At 45.6% G+C, this 18,764-nt stretch overlaps 1 protein-coding gene across 10 annotated transcripts in view; it reads left to right on the forward strand.

The window, feature by feature from the left end:
* MTUS1 (microtubule associated scaffold protein 1) overlaps positions 1-18,354 on the forward strand; it is a 163,580-nt gene extending 145,226 nt beyond the window's left edge. For all 10 annotated transcript variants that reach the window (XM_070068467.2, XM_089325863.1, XM_051842585.3 and 7 more), the window contains 7 exons: positions 6,326-6,540; positions 7,273-7,378; positions 8,344-8,417; positions 8,558-8,653; positions 12,424-12,540; positions 14,923-15,020; positions 16,163-18,354. In XM_070068467.2, coding sequence (XP_069924568.2) covers positions 6,326-6,540; positions 7,273-7,378; positions 8,344-8,417; positions 8,558-8,653; positions 12,424-12,540; positions 14,923-15,020; positions 16,163-16,376 — 920 coding nt within the window. In that variant the 3' untranslated portion in view covers positions 16,377-18,354. The remainder of the gene's footprint in view (positions 1-6,325; positions 6,541-7,272; positions 7,379-8,343; positions 8,418-8,557; positions 8,654-12,423; positions 12,541-14,922; positions 15,021-16,162) is intronic.
* Positions 18,355-18,764: the final 410 nt, after the last annotated feature.

The raw sequence follows: 18,764 nt of genomic DNA on the forward strand, positions 1-18,764 counted from the left end.
CTCTGCATTATTTCAGAAGAATAGAAACAAAGAATATTAACGATCTCGGGTCATGGCCGTTTTTTCCCCCGTAAATGTACATTTAGCAGTCAGCAAAGGGAAATTAGCTTCTCTGAGATGGCAGTAATAAACATCTGCCCCACCCCTGCGAGAGGACCACCGAGGACTGATGAAGTAATGGCTGCCCTTCCGCTCCCCAGGGACCACCGCTGAAGGGCCTGGGACGTATCCAGGAGATTGTATTTGACTGTGGCATTGAGCTTTCTCTAGATGTCATCCAAATAATTATTTGAGGAGCAAAACTAAAGTACCTCGTCTCTTCCTTTGAAATGGTTTTTTTTCCTGGCACAAATAGTAGAGATTTGCTTGTTCTGTCTTTGGCCTCGAATTATTCTCAGGACCATGTTATTTTAGGGTACGAACACTGACTGTTCATCTTTAATGCGACTGTACATTTTAGGGATGATTTAGTAAATGAGTTGGTTTGTGGGTTTTCTTTAAGACTGATTTATTTATTTGAAAGCTAGAATTACAGAGAGACAGAAAGATCTTCTATCAGCTGGTTCACTCCCCAAATGGCCACAATTACCAGGGCTGGGCCAGGTCTAAGCAAGGAGCCAGGAGCTTCCTCCAGGTTTTCCACGTTGGTGCAGGGGCCAAAGCACTGGGGCTATCTTCCGCCTTTCCTGGCTCATTAGCAGGGAGCTGGATGAGAAGTGGAGTAACCAGGGCTTGAACTAGAAACATATGGATGCCTGTGCCACAGTCAGTGGCTCAACTTCTTGTGCCACATCACTGCCCCTTCTCTCTCTCTCCCTCTTTTTTTTAACTCATAAACGTGTGTTTCTAATTTTAAGGTAATTACTGGAGATACTTTTGTGTTTTATAAGTGTGCATATAAAAGTTCTAATCCAACTGTTCTTTAACAGCTGGTGGGTTTTGGGGGGGCTTAATTAAACATGCATAACTATGTACAATCAGCTAATGGAATGATTAGGATGCAAGGACCGAAAGACCCCTGTGTCTCTAATTAGGGTGTGGATTTTGCATTCCTGTGATAACTTCTTCAGAACGTCTGTGCCTCTCCCTGTGGGAAGATTCCTTGCTTTTACAGATTCTGAAAGATTTTATGTCTGGTTTAGCTTTGCAGGATGTCTGATTAATTGAAAGTGAGTGGATTTGTGGATTCAGCAAGAAGAGAGTAGACTGAGGATGAGGGGGCTGGGGAGAGCAAGCACAGGGGATGTGATAAATCTCTTCCATTGCCACAGTAAGAATCAGGGAAGGTCCATGTCCTGAAATCACGGGGTGACATCCTCTCACACACCAACACACACCGCACCCCAGCAGACAAGGAGCAGCCGAGAACCCTAACCCGGCATTCACATGGGTATCCTTTCAAAACCCCTTCATGAATCTTTATGCCAAATATTTCTTTAGGCGCCCAGGCCAGTTAAGTCCAACTAAAGCCGCTTGTGTGAGGGATAACTGCAGCCCAGCTGTTCTGCACACTGCACACCCGGCGGTAAACAGAGCAAAGGTCTGTGCACAGCTGCAGGCTGAGGTCACCGCCTGGGGCTGCACGCTGGACTGCTGGGATAACAGCAGCCAAGCAGCTGCTCCCCGAGCTGACCCGTTTCCTCCTTTGCCTTGGCCCGTTCCTTCCCATCGTCCTCCCTTCACCTCACTCACAGTGGCCAACAGAATCACACACTCTTGAGGCTTGTTTTCTTTTTTAAACAGAGGAAGCAGCTCTGTCCGGTGAATACTGCAAAAGTGTTTCTGCATATCCCATGTGGTTTTAAAGTCTGATGCACCATAATTATACGTCCAAACCGACAGCAGTTTGATGATGAGCAGATGGGTTAAAATCCAGCAGGTAAAGCCTGCTGTTAGCTTCTTCTTAGAAGTTCCTGTAGCCCAAGCCATGAAGACCATCTCTTTCAGTCTATTTCTGAGTCGCGGGGCTCACTTAGATGCTTCTGTCTCTGATAGGAGCTTTCAGGTGGGCTCAGATCGTTTTATTAGTTTGTTGTTGTTGTTGTTGTTGTTAAACTTTGCTGATATCCAGAATTCCAAGGGAAGTAAAACACACTACATGAAACCAAGATTTCTCTCATGAGAAAGCTGTCATCATTGAATGCTCGCAAAGCATTATTTTATTGCCTACTTTCATATAAAGTTGTAATATGGGGTTCCCACAAGGAACCTCTAGAGAAAGCTCATAGCCCTATCATTTCATTTATAGACATTGGAAAGTTGGTTGGCAGGAGCTTATGTGCTAGCTCATTTCACTAATGTTAGGTTTCTTGAATCTTTTTTGTTCTCCTTCGATAAATAGTATAATAAAAGGAAAACTGAATGTGAAGTGGGTGTTCTTTAGCAAACAGAATGATCAGTATCTTTTACTAAATTCTTCTAAGGAAAAAACTCTGAGGACTGAGTTGTCAGTGGTATCCCCTGTAATGGTTCCTGTGATTTGACTTTCCTGAGTCTTCTTGGGTTTTATCTCCAGCGTTTGTGGTCTGTGGATTTTCTAGTCCCCAGAGCACTCTCACACGTATGCTCTTGCTGGAATAGGATTTTCAACCTCAACTCCAGAGTTTTGTTTGTCACATGGCTCAATTTAAAATTCTTCCCACCAAATCTAAATTACAATGATGTACCACCTCCAACCTGACCCATGAGCAGCTATTTTATGTATTTGGAAAAATAAAGCAGGTTCTCACAAGGGTGTGGAGAAACTGGAGCCCTCATGTGCTACTTGGGGCACAGTCACTATGGAAAACAATAGTTGGAAAATATTGGAGGGTAGTCCCTCCAATAATTAAAAATAGAGTATGTGATCTGACAATTCCACTTCTAGGTGTATACAGCAAATGACTGAAAGCGGAGACACAGCAGATATTTGTACATCCGTTCACAGCAACGTGATTCACCATAACCAAATGGTGGAAGCAACCCAAGTATCCGTTGAGAGAGAAGTGGATAAACAAAATGTGTTGGGTACATATAACAGAATATTATTCAGACTGAAAAAGGAAGGAAATTAAGACACACGCTATGACGTGAATGAGCCTTGATGACATTTTGCTAAATGAGATAAGCAGTCACCGAAGGACGGTGCTGTCTGAGGCCAGTTACATGAGCTGTCAGAAGGAATCAATTGAACAGAAACAGGAAATAAGAAGGTAGCTTGGCCGCGCCACGGCTCACTAGGCTAATCCTCTGCCTAGCGGCGCCGGCACACCGGGTTCTAGTCCCGGTCGGGGCGCCGGATTCTGTCCCGGTTGCCCCTCTTCCAGGCCAGCTCTCTGCTGTGGCCAGGGAGTGCAGTGGAGGATGGCCCAAGTGCTTGGGCCCTGCACCCCATGGGAGACCAGGAGAGGCACCTGGCTCTTGCCTTCGGATCAGCGCGGTGCGCCGGCCGCGGCGGCCATTGGAAGGTGAACCAACGGCAAGGAAGACCTTTCTCTCTGTCTCTCTCTCTCACTGTCCACTCTGCCTGTCAAAAAAAAAAAAAAAAAAGGAGGTAGCTGCCAGAGGCCTGCTGTTTAACTGTATGGAACCTCAGTGTGGGGAGGGTGTTCTGGAGATGGGTGGTGGTGATGGCAGCCTAACAATCTTAATGTTAGTGGTGTCACTGAATTGTACACTTAAAGATCGTTAAAATGGGAGACTTTGCTATATCTGTTTTACCACAGTGAAAAAATCTTTTTCGACCAAAATTCTGAAGCACTGTGACTGATGTAAACTACCTGCATGGCACTCACTGGACCCCTCAGTCCTCCCAGCAGTGCCACCTCTCACGTGTGTCTGTCTTCTCGGTCACATGGTGAGCTTCCCGAAGGCAGGGCCATCTTGAAGCTCACCAGCCCCTGGCACAAGAGGCAGCTTGGTGGATGGAGAGGGGCATAGGCTTTGGGTGCCGACGGAATCATGATCCAAACGATTTACCAAACCCAGTCCTCTACCACTTACTCTGTGCCTGTGGGAAAATTATGTACCCCTCTGTGTTGGCTACCCTCTCTGTTGGCTACCTGCCCTGTGTTGTCCCTTCAGACATAGATTCTCACAGAACCTCTGTGAAGGTCACACCAGATAATGTGTGGAGCCCCATTCTGTGCCAGGCATCCAGTCAGCTGTGTGGTTTTCTAAAATGTTAGTTTTTTTCCCCTTTAATGACTACTTGTAGATTTAAGTTATTTTTTAATGGTTTCTTTGGCAGACAGGATTCTTTGCCATTATTTCCATATGACCTCCTACTGGGGACGAGTGATGTGGGCGTTTCCACTGCCACAAGGCATCTTCCCGAGGAAAGTGGTTTCACCATTGTAGGAAGTTCGTCCCGGGAACCTACCAACTTCACATTTCTTAGGCAGAATAATCACTCATCTGAACTGTCCTATTCTCAGCCCTAAGCCCTTTTTTCTCCCTTCCCAAATCCAATAATATATCTTTATTATTTAACAAGAAAACAGTAGGGATCAATGTAGCAGGCTTGCTAAGGCTGATTTGTGTTAACCCTGGGCACTCTGCAGTGTTGAGAACAGACGTCCTGGCCGGCGCCGTGGCTCACTAGGCTAATCCTCTGCCTTGCGGCGCCGGCACACCGGGTTCTAGTCCTGGTCGGGGCGCCGGATTCTGTCCCGGTTGCCCCTCTTCCAGGCCAGCTCTCTGCTGTGGCCAGGGAGTGCAGTGGAGGATGGCCCAAGTCCCTGGGCCCTGCACCCCATGGGAGACCAGGATAAGTACCTGGCTCCTGCCATCAGATCAGCGCGGTGCGCCGGCTGTGGCAGCCATTGGAGGGTGAACCAACAGCAAAAGACGACCTTTCTCTCTGTCTCTCACTGTCCACTCTGCCTGTCAAAAAATTAACCAAAAAAAAAAAAAAAAGAAAGAAAAAGAAAAACAGACGTCCTGACTTGCAGGATCACTGCATTTACCCGTATTTACACTTTGGTCTAGGAAGGCTGGAGAAGTTCAAAGCTGAGCTTCCTGCGAAAGTTGAGATCTAGGAGTTACTCCACAAGTTGTGTCTGTATGCATCCGCGTGTGTGTGCTGCGATGTATTATGTTAGTAATTCTGGGTCTCTTTTTAAAGATTAATTTTTATTTATTTATAAGGCAGCGTGAGAGAAAGAGGGAGACAGAGAAAGAGATCTTCTAAGAGATCTATCTGCTGGTTCATTGCCCAAATGGCTACTATGGCTAGAGCTGTGCCAACAGGTTTTCCCAGGTTGGCGTCAGGGCCCAAGTACTTGGGCCATCTTCTGCTATTTTCCCAGACACATTATCCAGGAGTTAATCTGAAGCGAAGCAACTGGGACGCAAACCATTGCTCAAAATGAGATGCTGGCGTCACAGGCCACAGTAATTCTGGTTTTGATAGTGGTGGGTAAGAGGTAGTAAGCTCTGATTTTGAATTACATTTGTCAAATTGCAATATATTCCTATTACAGCTTTTAATGTTTTTAAAAACTTTTATGCTCTAGTCATTTGGGTTCAATATATTTTTTTTTCTTTGACAGGCAGAGTTAGAGAGAGACAGAGAGAAAGGTCTTCCTTCTGTTGGTTCACCCCTCAAATGGGCGCTACGGCTGAAGCCAGGTGACTTCTCCTGGTCTCCCATGCGGGTGCAGGGGCCCAAGCACTTGGGCCATCCTCCACTGCCGTTCCGGGGCACAGCAGAGAGCTGGACTGAAAGAGGAGCAACCAGGACAGAACCGGCGCCCCAACTGGGACTAGAACCCGGAGGGCCAGCACCACAGGCGGAGGATTAGCCTAGTGAGCCATGGTGCTGGCCTGGGTTCAATATATTCTTATGTTGTGTTTTTATTAATGTATTTGGAAATAACAAATTGGAATTAGCGCAAAGGAAGTTCAAGCTTCAAGCCCATTGGTTTCTCCTCTCTGATCTTTGCTTCGCCTGTGCCTTAGCTTTTCCCGTACTGGGCAGCTGTGACAGGAGTGACTTGTCTTGAAAGTGCCTCAGCCAATCGCAAGCTCTCTTGGCCACCAGGCCACCTGGGCGCCCCACAAAAGGGAGATCTTCATTTGGGATCCTGGCTGTTCTGAGTTCTTAACCTATTGCTTGGTATGAGGGTTTGGGGAGGACTTGTGTTTATTTTTTGCTACGTCATTTCCTCTTGTTCCATTTTACGGTGCACTTCTATATTTTTATGTTTGAAAATGTGACTACCAAGACTGAGACATAACTGTGTTAACGCTTCCGGAGTCTTCACAGCTGTGTGCGAATGTTACAAACTTAGGATGTTTAACAAATCAAATGGCACCCTTCCCTTTCCTGTTCATCCCTTTTCAGCCACCGCTTCAACCACTTGTGAGAAATTAGAAAAAGCCAGGAATGAGTTACAAATAGCCTACGAGTCGTTTGTCCAGAAGCTCAACCAGCAGCACCAGACTGATCGGACGGAGCTAGAGAGTCGGCTTAAGGAGTTTTACACCAAGGAGTGCGAAAAGCTTCAGAACATTTACATCGAGGAAGCGGAGAAGTACAAAACCCAACTGCAAGAGCAGGTCTGTGCTCTTGGCATGTCGATGGCCCTGGTGGTGGCTTGAATCTTGACTCTTGGTCATATCCTCCAATGAGTTTCTCTTTGTTTAATGCGTGGAAAAAAGTGTTTATTGCATTTTTTTCTTGTGCCCAAAGTCATGTATATAGGTTGAGTGACAGAAGAGAACAAAAAAGAAGGAAAAAGAAAATATGAAAAACAACCCTTTATCTCACACTCCAGAAATAATCCCTCCCTAAAAACCTTAAGTTTGGGCTGATGAACTGTTTTTCTCTTTCATCATCTTTTGTAAAATGGCCCTGTTTAATAACCCACTTTCTCCACTTAACGGTATTTTATAAACCTCTTCTTAGTGTCGCTGCTCCTTTTTTAAACCTAGTTTTTCATGAGCACACATGTACAGAGTGCCCAGGTAGGAGCTGGGGGCTGTGAGGACACAGTGGTCAGTGGGACAGGCATGGAGTTGATGTGGCTCTGTCACTGTCACCGGGGAACACACTCTCCCTCCTCATCATGGACTCAGCCCTTCCCCACCAGTCTCTGGAGAAACCTGTGGAAGGGACTGAGTGGAGAGTCACGTGTGGCAAATCCAAGTCAGGTTGCTCTTTGCACACCCTGGGTAGTCCCTAAACTTGAATGTGAACTTGTGTTGTAAAAGTGTCCTGATGCTGCTTGTTTATACAATGGACAACCCCTGGTTTCACTGATAAACTGTTGCTTTGTTTGTTTCTCATAGTTTGACAACTTAAATGCTGCGCATGAGACCACTAAGTTGGAAATTGAAGCAAGCCACTTGGAGAAAGTAGAATTGTTAAAGAAGGCCTATGAAACCTCCCTGTCAGGCAAGCGTGCTTTTGTCCACTTACACAGTAAGATTGCATGGAGCACTATGATGTGTTCTAAACCGGAAGTGATTCGTCACTGTCCCCTCCAGAGAATGCCCTCTGGGTTGCAGCTTGGAGCTTCTTGAGTTCCGTCTGGATTGTTCATGGCTAAAAGATGCCCTTTCCCCTAAGCATGCAAAGAGGTAGTTGTGGTAAAGGCCAGTATTTTAGGAATTAGGATGATTTCTAAAGATTTTAAAATGCCTTTTTGGTGGCAGTAGAGGTGGTTGCCGGTGTAGGTTCCTGGGGAGTTGAAGGTGGCAGTTTGTGTCCCGGCCACAGTAAAGGACCACGCCGGGCCCTCCTGTACTGTGGACACTGTGGCAAGATGTAGATGACACTTGTTGAATAAAGAAAGGCTGTTTTGGTTACCTCACCTGTTGAGGTAGGTGGAGAGCAAGGAGCTGTCTCTTTCAGAAACATCAACGTTGCCGAAGTCTTTACACTCAGCTAGAACCGGCCATGTGACCCTCAGCAAGGACATCCACGGTTAGAAAACCAGTTGTGTGACGGCTGAGGTGACCATATTACAAAAACTGCTTGCTCAACGGAGACATGTAGTGCACAGCTTCCTGTCTGCTTCACGGACAGCACATTGGAAAGAGCGCAGGGGCAGTAGCCGGGGAGGCTGAGGCCGGTGTTGGGGCTCCTCCCTGAGGTGTAGAACTGACTTTCCTAAGCTCTGTTGGCCTCTGTGGCCTCAGTGCTCTTGGTCCTCCAGTGGGAACATCTGCCCTCCCCTCCGTGGTAAGGCTATTTTGAGAACAGACAGCGCAGTTTATGGAAAGCATCGGACACATGTAAAGTCACAGAGTCACATGGCTTCATAATCAACGTGTCCGTCCTTAGGCTGCACGGGTTGTAGAGTACCTGCGGTGACCGCATAGAATGGTATCAGCTCAAACAGTATCCTTTCTTTACAGAAATCAAGAAAAGCCATGAAATGGAAAAGAAATCGCTGGAGGATTTACTTAACGAGAAGCAGGAATCTCTAGAGGTGGGCGAATCTCGATTACCGCCCCTCTCTCCCAGCCACCCGTCTGGAAGTCTGTGTGGTTTGGGTTCACGCCTGTGTACATTTGCTGTGATTCTGGCGTCTGCTTGTTAACTTATATTCCACATTTCTTTGTGTTTTAGAAACAAATCAGTAACCTGAAGAATGAAAACGATGCTTTAAATGAGAAGTTGAAATCAGAAGAACAAAAACGAATCGCAAGGGAAAAGGCAAATTCAGTAAGTCATGCATGCTGAGTTTTCCTTCTACTCATTTGCCTGAAGACTCAATTAAGTGTTCAGCAGACATAAAAGCAATGCAGGTTTGGAAGGCTTTCCATGTCTTGCACTGTGGTTTTTAAACTGCACAAAACAGATTGTTAACTCTTTTTTTTTTTTTTGCATTCTAAAATCTCACCTACACATGAGATCCAATATTTTGGGTGATCTAAGCTAAATATCCTCATTAGAGCAAAAAAATTATGAATTGGGTTGAGAATTTTATGTGAAGACTTTTTTTTAAATAACTGATATATTGAGATAGGGTTTATATACTGCAAAGTTCACCATTATAATTAAAATGTAAAATTCTGTGGTTTTTAATCTATTTAGAAAGCTGTACATTGGTACAACTTTATGTAATTTCTGAACATTCTTCAAAAAATTATTATTTGAAAGGCAGGAAACAGATCTTTCAGCCTGCTGGACCACTCAAGTGGCCTTGGGTGGGTGTTTGGTCTAGTGGTTACAACACCTGCATCCTATCAGAGGACCTGGTTGCTTATCCTCTTTCTGGCTCCTGATTGTTGCATTCCTGCTAATGCGCACCCTGAAATACAAACAATGGGTGATGGCTCAAGTAATTGAGTTTCTGCCTCCCACGTGGGAGACCTGGATTGAGTTTCTGTCTCCTGGCATTGACCCTGGCCTAGCCCGCCACAGCCTTGACCGGGTCAGGCCACATCTAGGAGCCAGAAACTCAATGCAGGGCTCCCTCATGTGTGTCAAGGACCCAACTAACTTGAACAGTCACCTGCCATCTCCCACAGTGTGCATTAGTAGGAATCTGGAATCGGAGGCAGAGGCGACCTCGAACCCAGGCCCTCTGGATATGGGTGCAAGCATCCCAAACAGCATCATTACTGCTGCACCAAAAGCTGAATATTCCTATCACTCTATAAACCTTTTACCGATTAACAGTCATTTCCCACTTCCCTCTAAGTTCCAGAGCACTAGACACCCACTAATCAATCAATTTTCTGTCTCTCTGCATCTCCATAACCCAGATATTTCCTATAAATGGGATCCTACAGCATGTGGCCTTTTGTGACTGGCTTCTTTCTCTTAGCATAATGTTTCCAAGGCTCATCCAAACTGAAGCGTATCTCAGGACCTCACTCCTTTTTATGGATGAATATTTCATTATAAGGATAAACTTTACTTTTTACAAGTATAAATTTCCTTTATTGCTTAACTTTCTGTTGCAAATGTGTATCTTTACTCCTCTGCCTTTTTTTTTGAGAAAAAATTTTTTTCTTGTTGCCTCTATTTTTCATTCCATGTGTTTATGTTCTGTCACTATAGCAACAAAGCGTTTTTGCCACAATAAAATCTGGCCTGGGTTGGGTGTTTGGTATGATGCAGGTGTTGTAATCTCTAGACCAGAGGACCTGGCTGCTTGTTCTGGTTCTGGCTCCTGATTTTTGCATTCCTGCTAATGTGCACCCTGGAAAACACTGGGTCTCTATGGCTCAAGTAGTTGGGTTTCTGCCTCCCTGGATTGGGTTTCTGTCATTGGCATTGGCCCTGGACCATTATGGTTATTATGGCATTTGGGGAATGAACTGGTGGATGGGAGTACGATACCTGTCTCTCCATCTCTCTCTCTCATTTTAAAATTTTTAAAAATCTGTTGCCTGCTGAAGATGCACAAGTATAGATCCTCACTGAGACCCTCTAGACCCTCTAGACATTTGATAAAATTAGGTGAAATCGGCTGGCTCAATAGGCTAATCCTCCGCCTTGCGGCGCCGGCACACTGGGTTCTAGTCCCGGTCGTCCCTCTTCCAGGCCAGCTCTCTGCTATGGCCCGGGAGTGCAGTGGAGGATGGCCCAAGTGCTTGGGCCCTGCACCCGCATGGGAGACCAGGAGAAAGCACCTGGCTTCTGGCTTTGGATCAGTGCAGTGCGCCGGCTGCAGCGCGCTGGCCACGGTGGCCATTGGAGGGTGAACCAATGGCAAAAGGAAGACCTTTCTCTCTGTCTCTCTCTCACTGTCCACTCTGCCTGTCAAAAAAAATTAGGTGAAATCATAGTCAAGGAAACTTCAAAGCTATTTGTTCTGGAAGATTCACAGGCGAACTCAGTGATTTCAGCATAAATCTGGACTTACATGCGGAGTGTAACCTTACTAATATTCAGGGATAGGTTGTACCACTATAGCCGGTTGTGAAAAACTGAGGGAGAAAGATACTGAGAGAAGCAGGGAGGGCTGATGCCTTCCTCTGTGCAAGCTTGCTGAGGCTTTGCAAGGGAGGAGAGAGTGTGTGAGTAGAATCAGGGAGCAGGCGAGGCCAGCAGAGAGGTAGGTAGGGGGCAAGGTAGATAAAGCTGGGAATGCTCTGATTTAAAAAGTGACAGCGTAAACTATGCCATTTTCCTCTAACAAAAATGAGGTAGAAGTTGCTATTTAAAAAAAAAAATGTGGGCCGGCACCGCGGCTCACTAGGCTAATCCTCCACCTTGCGGCGCCGGCACACCGGGTTCTAGTCCTGGTCGGGGCGCCGGATTCTGTCCCGGTTGCCCCTCTTCCGGGCCAGCTCTCTGCTGTTGCCAGGGAGTGCAGTGGAGGATGGTCCAAGTGCTTGGGCCCTGCACCCCATGGGAGACCAGGATAAGTACCTGGCTCCTGCCATCGGATCAGCGCGGTGCGCCAGCCACAGCAGCCATTGGAGGGTGAACCAATGGCAAAAGGAAGACCTTTCTCTCTGTCCCTCTCTCTCTCTCTCACTATCCACTCTGCCTGTAAAAAAAAAAAAATGTGTAAAAGGATAAGGTTATATGAAGCTTGCAAAAGAGCCTAGAGTGGAAGACCTTGGAGCTAGTCCTGCTCTGATCCTTCCCAGCTCTGGCACTCTTCCTGACCGTGGGCCCACAGGCCAGCCTCCTCCTCCCACGGAGTAGGGGTTCGGATTAGGTAATCCCCTGAGACCCATTCCCTGACTCCTCCTAAGCACTGGTCCAGAGTGGAAACCACTGACCCACAGGCTAGCTTTGCAGGCCAGCACCACTGAATCTTCTCGCAGAAATCCCTGTGTTAACCTTGTGCTGCTAATTTGTATCATAAATGGAGGCTGGCTCAGAGCATGGGAGAGCCCCACTGGTGTGCTCTCAAAGGATGTCTCCCCTTACGGAGTGTCCTTCAGAGAGGATTTAGTGGAGGATGTGCTCAGTGCTGTGGAGGTAGGTGTTGGGTGTCTCAGTATAAACATAGTATTATGGTTGCCCTACAAGTATGGCCAAGGCAACGTAGTCCTATTGTAAAAATCCAGAGACTCAGAATAGCACTGTTACTTTGGTTGTTTTCCAGAAAGCCCTGTAAATGTACCACCTTTCCATCCCCAGTCAGTTACTGACTGTACTTAGAATTCTTGTTCCCTGTTCTTCCTCCAAACACCAGTGAAGAATTTGAAGGCTGCCTGACATCCCGGAAGAGTCTGTTTTGTATCATAAGCAGTGGTTTTGCTTCCAAAATCATACTTGATGTAAACACTATTTTCCACTTGAATTTACTCATAAGTGAGAGAAATGTTTTCAATATTATGACGAGAGTTTGAGATTAAAATCATTTTAGCTTTTTTTTCACTTCTTTGGAATAATTATAAGAAATGGAAGTCTCTTGCTCCTTGTTCATCTAATGTCTACATCTATATAAAAATTCTTTCTTAAATATTTGTACTATCTGATCATATGAGATAAGTCAGGGTGATACCTCGGTGTACACTTTGCAGAAGAACCCTCAGATCATGTATCTGGAACAAGAGCTCGAAAGCCTGAAAGCTGTGCTGGAGATCAAGAACGAGAAGCTGCATCAGCAGGACGTCAAGTTAATGAAAATGGAGAAACTGGTATGTCTCCTTCCGGGTCACAGGTAGGGCTCTTCCAAGGGGGGGGATAGCTGGGAGAGATCGAGCCCTCAGCTTAGAGCTGAGGAGGTATGTTTACTGCTACTTAAAGATATTTGGAAGTCGAACAGAAGATAAGTGTTCAATTTTCTTTTCCTTATTTGTTCCTGGCTCATTCCTTGCTGCTTTCTGGAACAGTTTTTTTCAAGAAACATGTAAAGTTGCTTCAGTTCTTGGAAAAACAGCAGCAAATCTGGTTCACATTTCAGTGGTCTTGTTGATATTCATTTGCATAGGAAAACTTTTAAATAATGCAAAATCAGTACTTTCAGATATCAGCAACTGCATGTTTCTTCTGTCCACAACAGGTGGATATGTAAATAAATCCCACTGGACCATTATACTCAGGTCATCTAAATGCTTCATCTTCTGAATTGTGACAGAGGAATTAGAATGGGATAGAAGTGTGCTCTAATGCGTTTAATTGTCAAAACTCTGAATAAAAGTTAGTTTGTAGCCTGTAGGACAGAGAACTAGAACTGGTGTTGGTGTGTCAAGAGTCTCACCAGAACCCCGTCGGACGTACTCAGAGTCAGTGTTGGCCAGCCCTGAAACACAAGTGGTGCTGGACAGGAAGTTGACCAAGTTGGCAGGCTTTGGCAAGGCAGCTTCAGTTGTCCCAGCCAAGGCCGTGCTTTGCTCTTGACGGTGCCCGCCGCCTAGCACTGCTCGCCTCTTCTGCCCCCAAGCTATGTGTTTATTATTGAAGAAGTTCCTCTTTCAGACCATGCTAGCCCGGGACTGGGAAGCATGGAGGCCTCTGTTTCTTGGTTTGGAGTTTGCGGTGTGTGATTTCCTTCGAGGGACTATTCCTTTTCTATTGAGGGAAGTAATGACTAACCCCCTATGTAAATATAAGACCTCTTCAAATTTTTGGTGCTACAAAAGGAAGGACAGGAACTTGGTTGTTCGTGGGCTCGTATACATGCCATCCCTGCCAAAGGTCACCCTGTTAACTCCAAGTCAATGATGGCTCAGATCATCCTGTAAACAAGGATTTGATGCCATTCATGTAGCAAAACTAAGAGTTTATCCATAGTGAAAAGACTGTTATAACATCACCCACACATGTCATTTCTGTTGCTCCATAGAATAGCAGTATCAGTCAGCATTGCATTGTAGATGTAGAAGAACAGGTTGAAATGATGATGGGTAAGCTCTGTTTGCGGATATATTCATAAGTTTTAGGCTTGGGCACTTAGCAAGCACAGGGAGGTTTTCTACGTAAGAGAACTGTGGTATGAAAAGCAGCTCTGCTGATCATTAGCTCTGTGACACTCTCAGGATTCTTATGTAAAGTGGAGGACTAGAAGAGATAATATTTTAAGGCCAATTACCACACAGTCTGTAATTCTAAGTCTTTTACTTCGTATTTTCTCTTGAATTCCTTTATAACTCCTGAGCATTCCAAGCTCCCCTTTTCGTCCTAGTGTAGGTCCAATTTCTGGAAAGTGATTTCATTTTCAGGACTGGCTTGTCCCAAGCCTTTACTGGGTAATGGGATGTCTTAAGAATGACAGGGCTCCCAACTAACTTTCACAAACGGAGTGGATTCATGGTGTGCTCCTAGCACTGTGACAGAGTGGACTCTGCCAGAGCAAGTAACAAAAGCTTACCTTTAGAAAGTGAGCTGGGCTGTCATCAGCTATCCAGCTAACCTGCTTTTACTCTCCCAAGGGGTCCATTTGTTTTCCTTGCACCTCTGGCCTGGGCAGACTAGCAGGAAAGCGGAGGGATCTTGGTTGAGTTGAGGAGGCAGGTCTTTCTGGACTGTGAGTTCTTTCATTGCGTGCTTTGTAAAGCTGTGTGGCACACAGGGGTAAATGCTGACGAGTTAACCGTAGAACTGGGTATAAGGCCGTGAGAAGCATTGCCGGGAACAGTGAACTACTGGCCTGTGAGATTTCATCAAATGGAGCCCATTTATTTTTTCCCTGCAAATCTCAGCATAAGATGACGTGGTGGCTTTGGTACACACAGCCTGCCCCGCTGCACTGCTGGCTTTAGCACCACACAAGGGGAAGAGACTCTGTGCCCAGGGTGGGACACCATATCGCAGAGGGAATCGTCCAACAGCCTGACGTGCCGCACATCGGCTCCCTGCACGGTGTGGCCAACATCGAGCTGCCTGGCATAAGTTTGCAAAAAGATACTATTTAGATGCTCTGCTTTAGATTCATTGTGTATAAATATTTCAATCTGCCATTACATTTTCCTTAGTTAACTCTCCAAAGTGTCCTCATGTCAGGAATGGGCCTTAAGAAGTGAAGGGTTCTATTTCCGTTTGATGGTGGTATACATGTTGGACTTCCTGTTTACACCAAGGTGGACAATAATACAGCACTGGTTGACAAGTTGAAGCGATTCCAGCAAGAGAATGAGGAACTGAAAGCTCGGATGAACAAGCACATGGCAATTTCCAGGTAATGTTAAAATGGTGCTGATTCCTCTGAGCCCCTCCTCCCTTCCTCGAACATCCTGGGTTACTCTCACCACACTCCACCCACCTGACACACTTATGATGCAGGTGGTCATTTCTACCTGGAAAATACTGTAGCAGTCTATGCCTTTACCAAAGCATCCTGGACCAGACACTGAGGCCTGAGCAGGCACGCCTTCCCCCAGAGGCCCTGGCTTCCTCACTCTGAAAATGAGTGTACAGAAAAAGCAACACAAAGGCAAATAGAAAACAGTCTGAAATATGAAAGTTTTTTTCTTAAAGGAAAAATATTTGATTTACTAAAAAGGCAGAGTTAGAAGGAGACACACAAATCTTTCATCTGCTGCTTCACTTTCCAAATGGCTGCAATGGCCCTAGGAACTCTGTCTGGGTTTCCCCTGTGGGTGACAGGGGGCCTAAGCACTTGGGCTGTCTTCTGCTGCTTTCCTAGCCACGCATTAGCAATGAGCTGGATCGGAAGTGGAACAGCTCAGACTCAAATCAGCACTCACATGGGATGATGGTGCTGCAGGTGGCAGCTTAACCTGCTATGCCACAGTGCTAGCCCCAAGACAGTCTTTTTGGTGGAAGTATTACCCATCTTAATATGAAATTGCCCAAGCAGCTCTTCTTTTCTTTAAAAAAGGATTTTATTTATTTGAAAGAGTTAGAGAGGTCTTCCATCTGCTGGTCTACTCTCCAGATGGCCACAATGGCTGGAGCTGTGCCCATCTGAAGCCAGGAGCTTCTTCCGGGTCTCCCACGTGGGTGCAGGGGCACAAGGACTTAGACCATCTTCCACTGCCCTCCCAGGCCGCAGCAGAGAGCTGGATCAGAAGAGGAACAGCCAGGAGTAGAACCAGCGCCCATATGGGATACCGGCACCTCAGGCTAGGGCTTTAACCCACTATGCCACAGCGCCAGCCCCCCTCTCCCCCAGACAGCTCTTCCTGGGGGGAGGGTGGATGGGAGGGCACTCAAGCTCATCCTCCCTCTGTTTGGGTTTCTTAGCTTAATACCTGTGACCGCGTGCAGGACTCTGTTTTATTCCCAAGGGATGCTTTCTCCAACTTGTTTTCCTTCCACTCCAATCCACATGGTCTCTGGCTCTTTTCTGTTTTAAAGGCAACTTTCCACTGAGCAGGCGGTTCTGCAGGAGTCATTGGAGAAGGAGTCCAAAGTCAACAAGCGGCTCTCCATGGAGAACGAGGAACTGCTGTGGAAGCTGCATAATGGAGACTTGTGTAGCCCTAAGAGGTCCCCCACGTCCTCAGCTATCCCCTTGCAGTCCCCAAGGAATTCTGGTTCCTTCTCCAGCCCCAGCGTGTCGCCCAGATGACGCCGTCTGGGAGCGTTTGACAGAGCTGCGGGACTGACCTGAACAATGGCCATGGGAGCAAGAGCTGCATGAGCTCACGTGTAATTACTGCAGGATACCCGGAAGGCCACCACCACCAGAATCGGTTCCGTTGGAGACTGGGACTCCGCAGGAAGACTTTGGCCTCCGTCCAAAAGACTGCTCCAGAAAAGATGGCAGAATGGACACAGACATTGTTGCACAAAGCACTTAACAGAACAAGAGAATCTTGTTCGTTGCCTTTTTCACCTAAGCATAAGGGGAAAAACTCTCAGGGGCTTCTTAAAAGATTTATAACCTTTATATAATGTTCTTCGCAGACACCTTCTTGTGAGTTGTACTTTGGTCTGACTGTAGGTGGGGGTGTGTGAATGAAAGCGATGTGAGAGTGTCATGTGTCTGATGCGGCCGTCTGCTGTATAGTAAAGGTTGACGGCTGAATATCTGCATATGTACTAATCAAATAAAAGTCAGTGTCCACATTTCAGCCAAAGCCATAGCAGAGAAAGCAGTAGCTGCTTCAATTACGATTAGTTGTCACCGACGTTGCTCAACTCCTCGACATGGGGAGGAGAGGGTATGTTGGGAAAAGTTGGACTTACCAATGTCTGTACCTTCTCTGCTTCTTTCTGGAGTAACTTGGCGGTTTTTCAATGTTCAGCCATGTCTGTTGAATCTAGCTAGATTTTTCTGTAGAGTTTTTACTTATCCATGTGAACCTAATATTATACAATGATCCATTTTCTCAGGCTTTTAGCAAATGTAGAACCCTAATTTTTCTTAAAAAAAAAATCTGTATGAAGAATAAGGGCAGTACCAATGCATTGTTCTGCCTTATTTTTTTTTTTTTACCTTGATCTAAGCTATCCTTACAGATTTGAATTTTTCTTCTCCCATTATCCCCACCCCCTGCTTCTTCTCCCTACTCTCCAGAGCCACAAAAGCAAACCTTCTACCTCCCATCTGCTTTCTCTGGGACAAGGATAAAGGAATGTTTTTCCAGAGCCAGCTCATTGTCAAGGTGCTGATACCATTTTTCAAATACATGAAGACCTAAACGTGATAATACGCATTTTGGAAAATCTTCGAGAAGATAAAAAATGAAACTAAGAAAGACAGAACTCAGCACTTACCGATGAATCGAAGTAGGAGACCAAAACAGTCTGGGAAAATACTGATTTTTCAGGTGCCCTTCAGGAATCCTGTCTTTGGGACGTGAGGAGAGTGGCAGTCGCCAAGGGGAATGTGTGGTTTATACTATTGTCCGTCAAGGTGCATTTCAGTTTCTTTTCAAAACTTCACTTATTACCTCCCCCCAGTTCTAAGCCTTTGGGAGAGTTGAAGGAGGAACTGTGGCTTTTTTTCCATGCATGTGTGAACACTAACATTAGGATTTACTAATCTGCACTCCATGGCTATCCAAGTAACCCCTTACTAAAAACAGATTCAGGATACTGCCGGGGGATATCATTTATGTGTAAGCTATGTAGAAAAATATTCATAATGCTTTTTGTTTTTTAATTAGTGATTGTGTCTGCCGTCTTTAACCTCTAATAGTTTCTCATGTATGTAACCTTTCATACTTGCTTCTGGGAAATGAGAATGTAGATCTACTGCCCCCTCCTGGAATATCTCTGCTCATACTTCCTAGTTCTCAATGACATTAGCCAAAGTTGGGTTTGCCATTCATCCCCTACATATGGTAAGTCTAGCGCTCTCCTCCATACCATGTAGGTGTCTGGGAAATAATATAAAATGTCTTCAGAGGGTGGGAGACACGATAGGAAACAATAGAGAACTCTTAAGATATTTTTCAAACCAAATGTTTCATGTAGGATGCAACATGTTGGCACGTCATAAAAATATGGATATGTAAAGAACTGTAGTTGTGTTCAGTTTGTAGTGATGGAAAGTGTATTTTACTTTGATTAAATAAATAATGCTGGAATATTCAATGAAAGACATTCAGCCTCTGACATTCTTCAAATTGTTACCTAGTTTGCAGCCCTTCATATACCATAGTAGTGAAGACTAGGTCTTCTCTTGACTACTTCTCAATTTCCAATGCAACCAAATCTGTCATGGGCTGAAATTTGGTTCATGGAGCTAGCTAGAGTTAGAGCCAAACTTTGTACGTGTACTTGAAAAGTGAATTTTGGCTAGTTTTCTGCAGTATCACATAAGAAAATTGGGACAGCTGTGGTCTAGATACTTTTGAAGATGGGGCTATACAAAGCTGAATGTTCCAAGGAAATTAAACTTTTTAAAACATGAGCTGGCATGGTGGCACAGCAGGGAAAGCTGCCACTTGCAACACTGGCAGCTATATCAGAGCCCAGGTTTGAGTCCCAGCTGCTTCACTTCTTTGTT

Source organism: Oryctolagus cuniculus, chromosome 2 (assembly GCF_051225735.1).
Source record: "Oryctolagus cuniculus isolate XC-2025 breed Fujian yellow rabbit chromosome 2, ASM5122573v1, whole genome shotgun sequence".
Lineage (NCBI taxonomy): Eukaryota > Metazoa > Chordata > Mammalia > Lagomorpha > Leporidae > Oryctolagus > Oryctolagus cuniculus.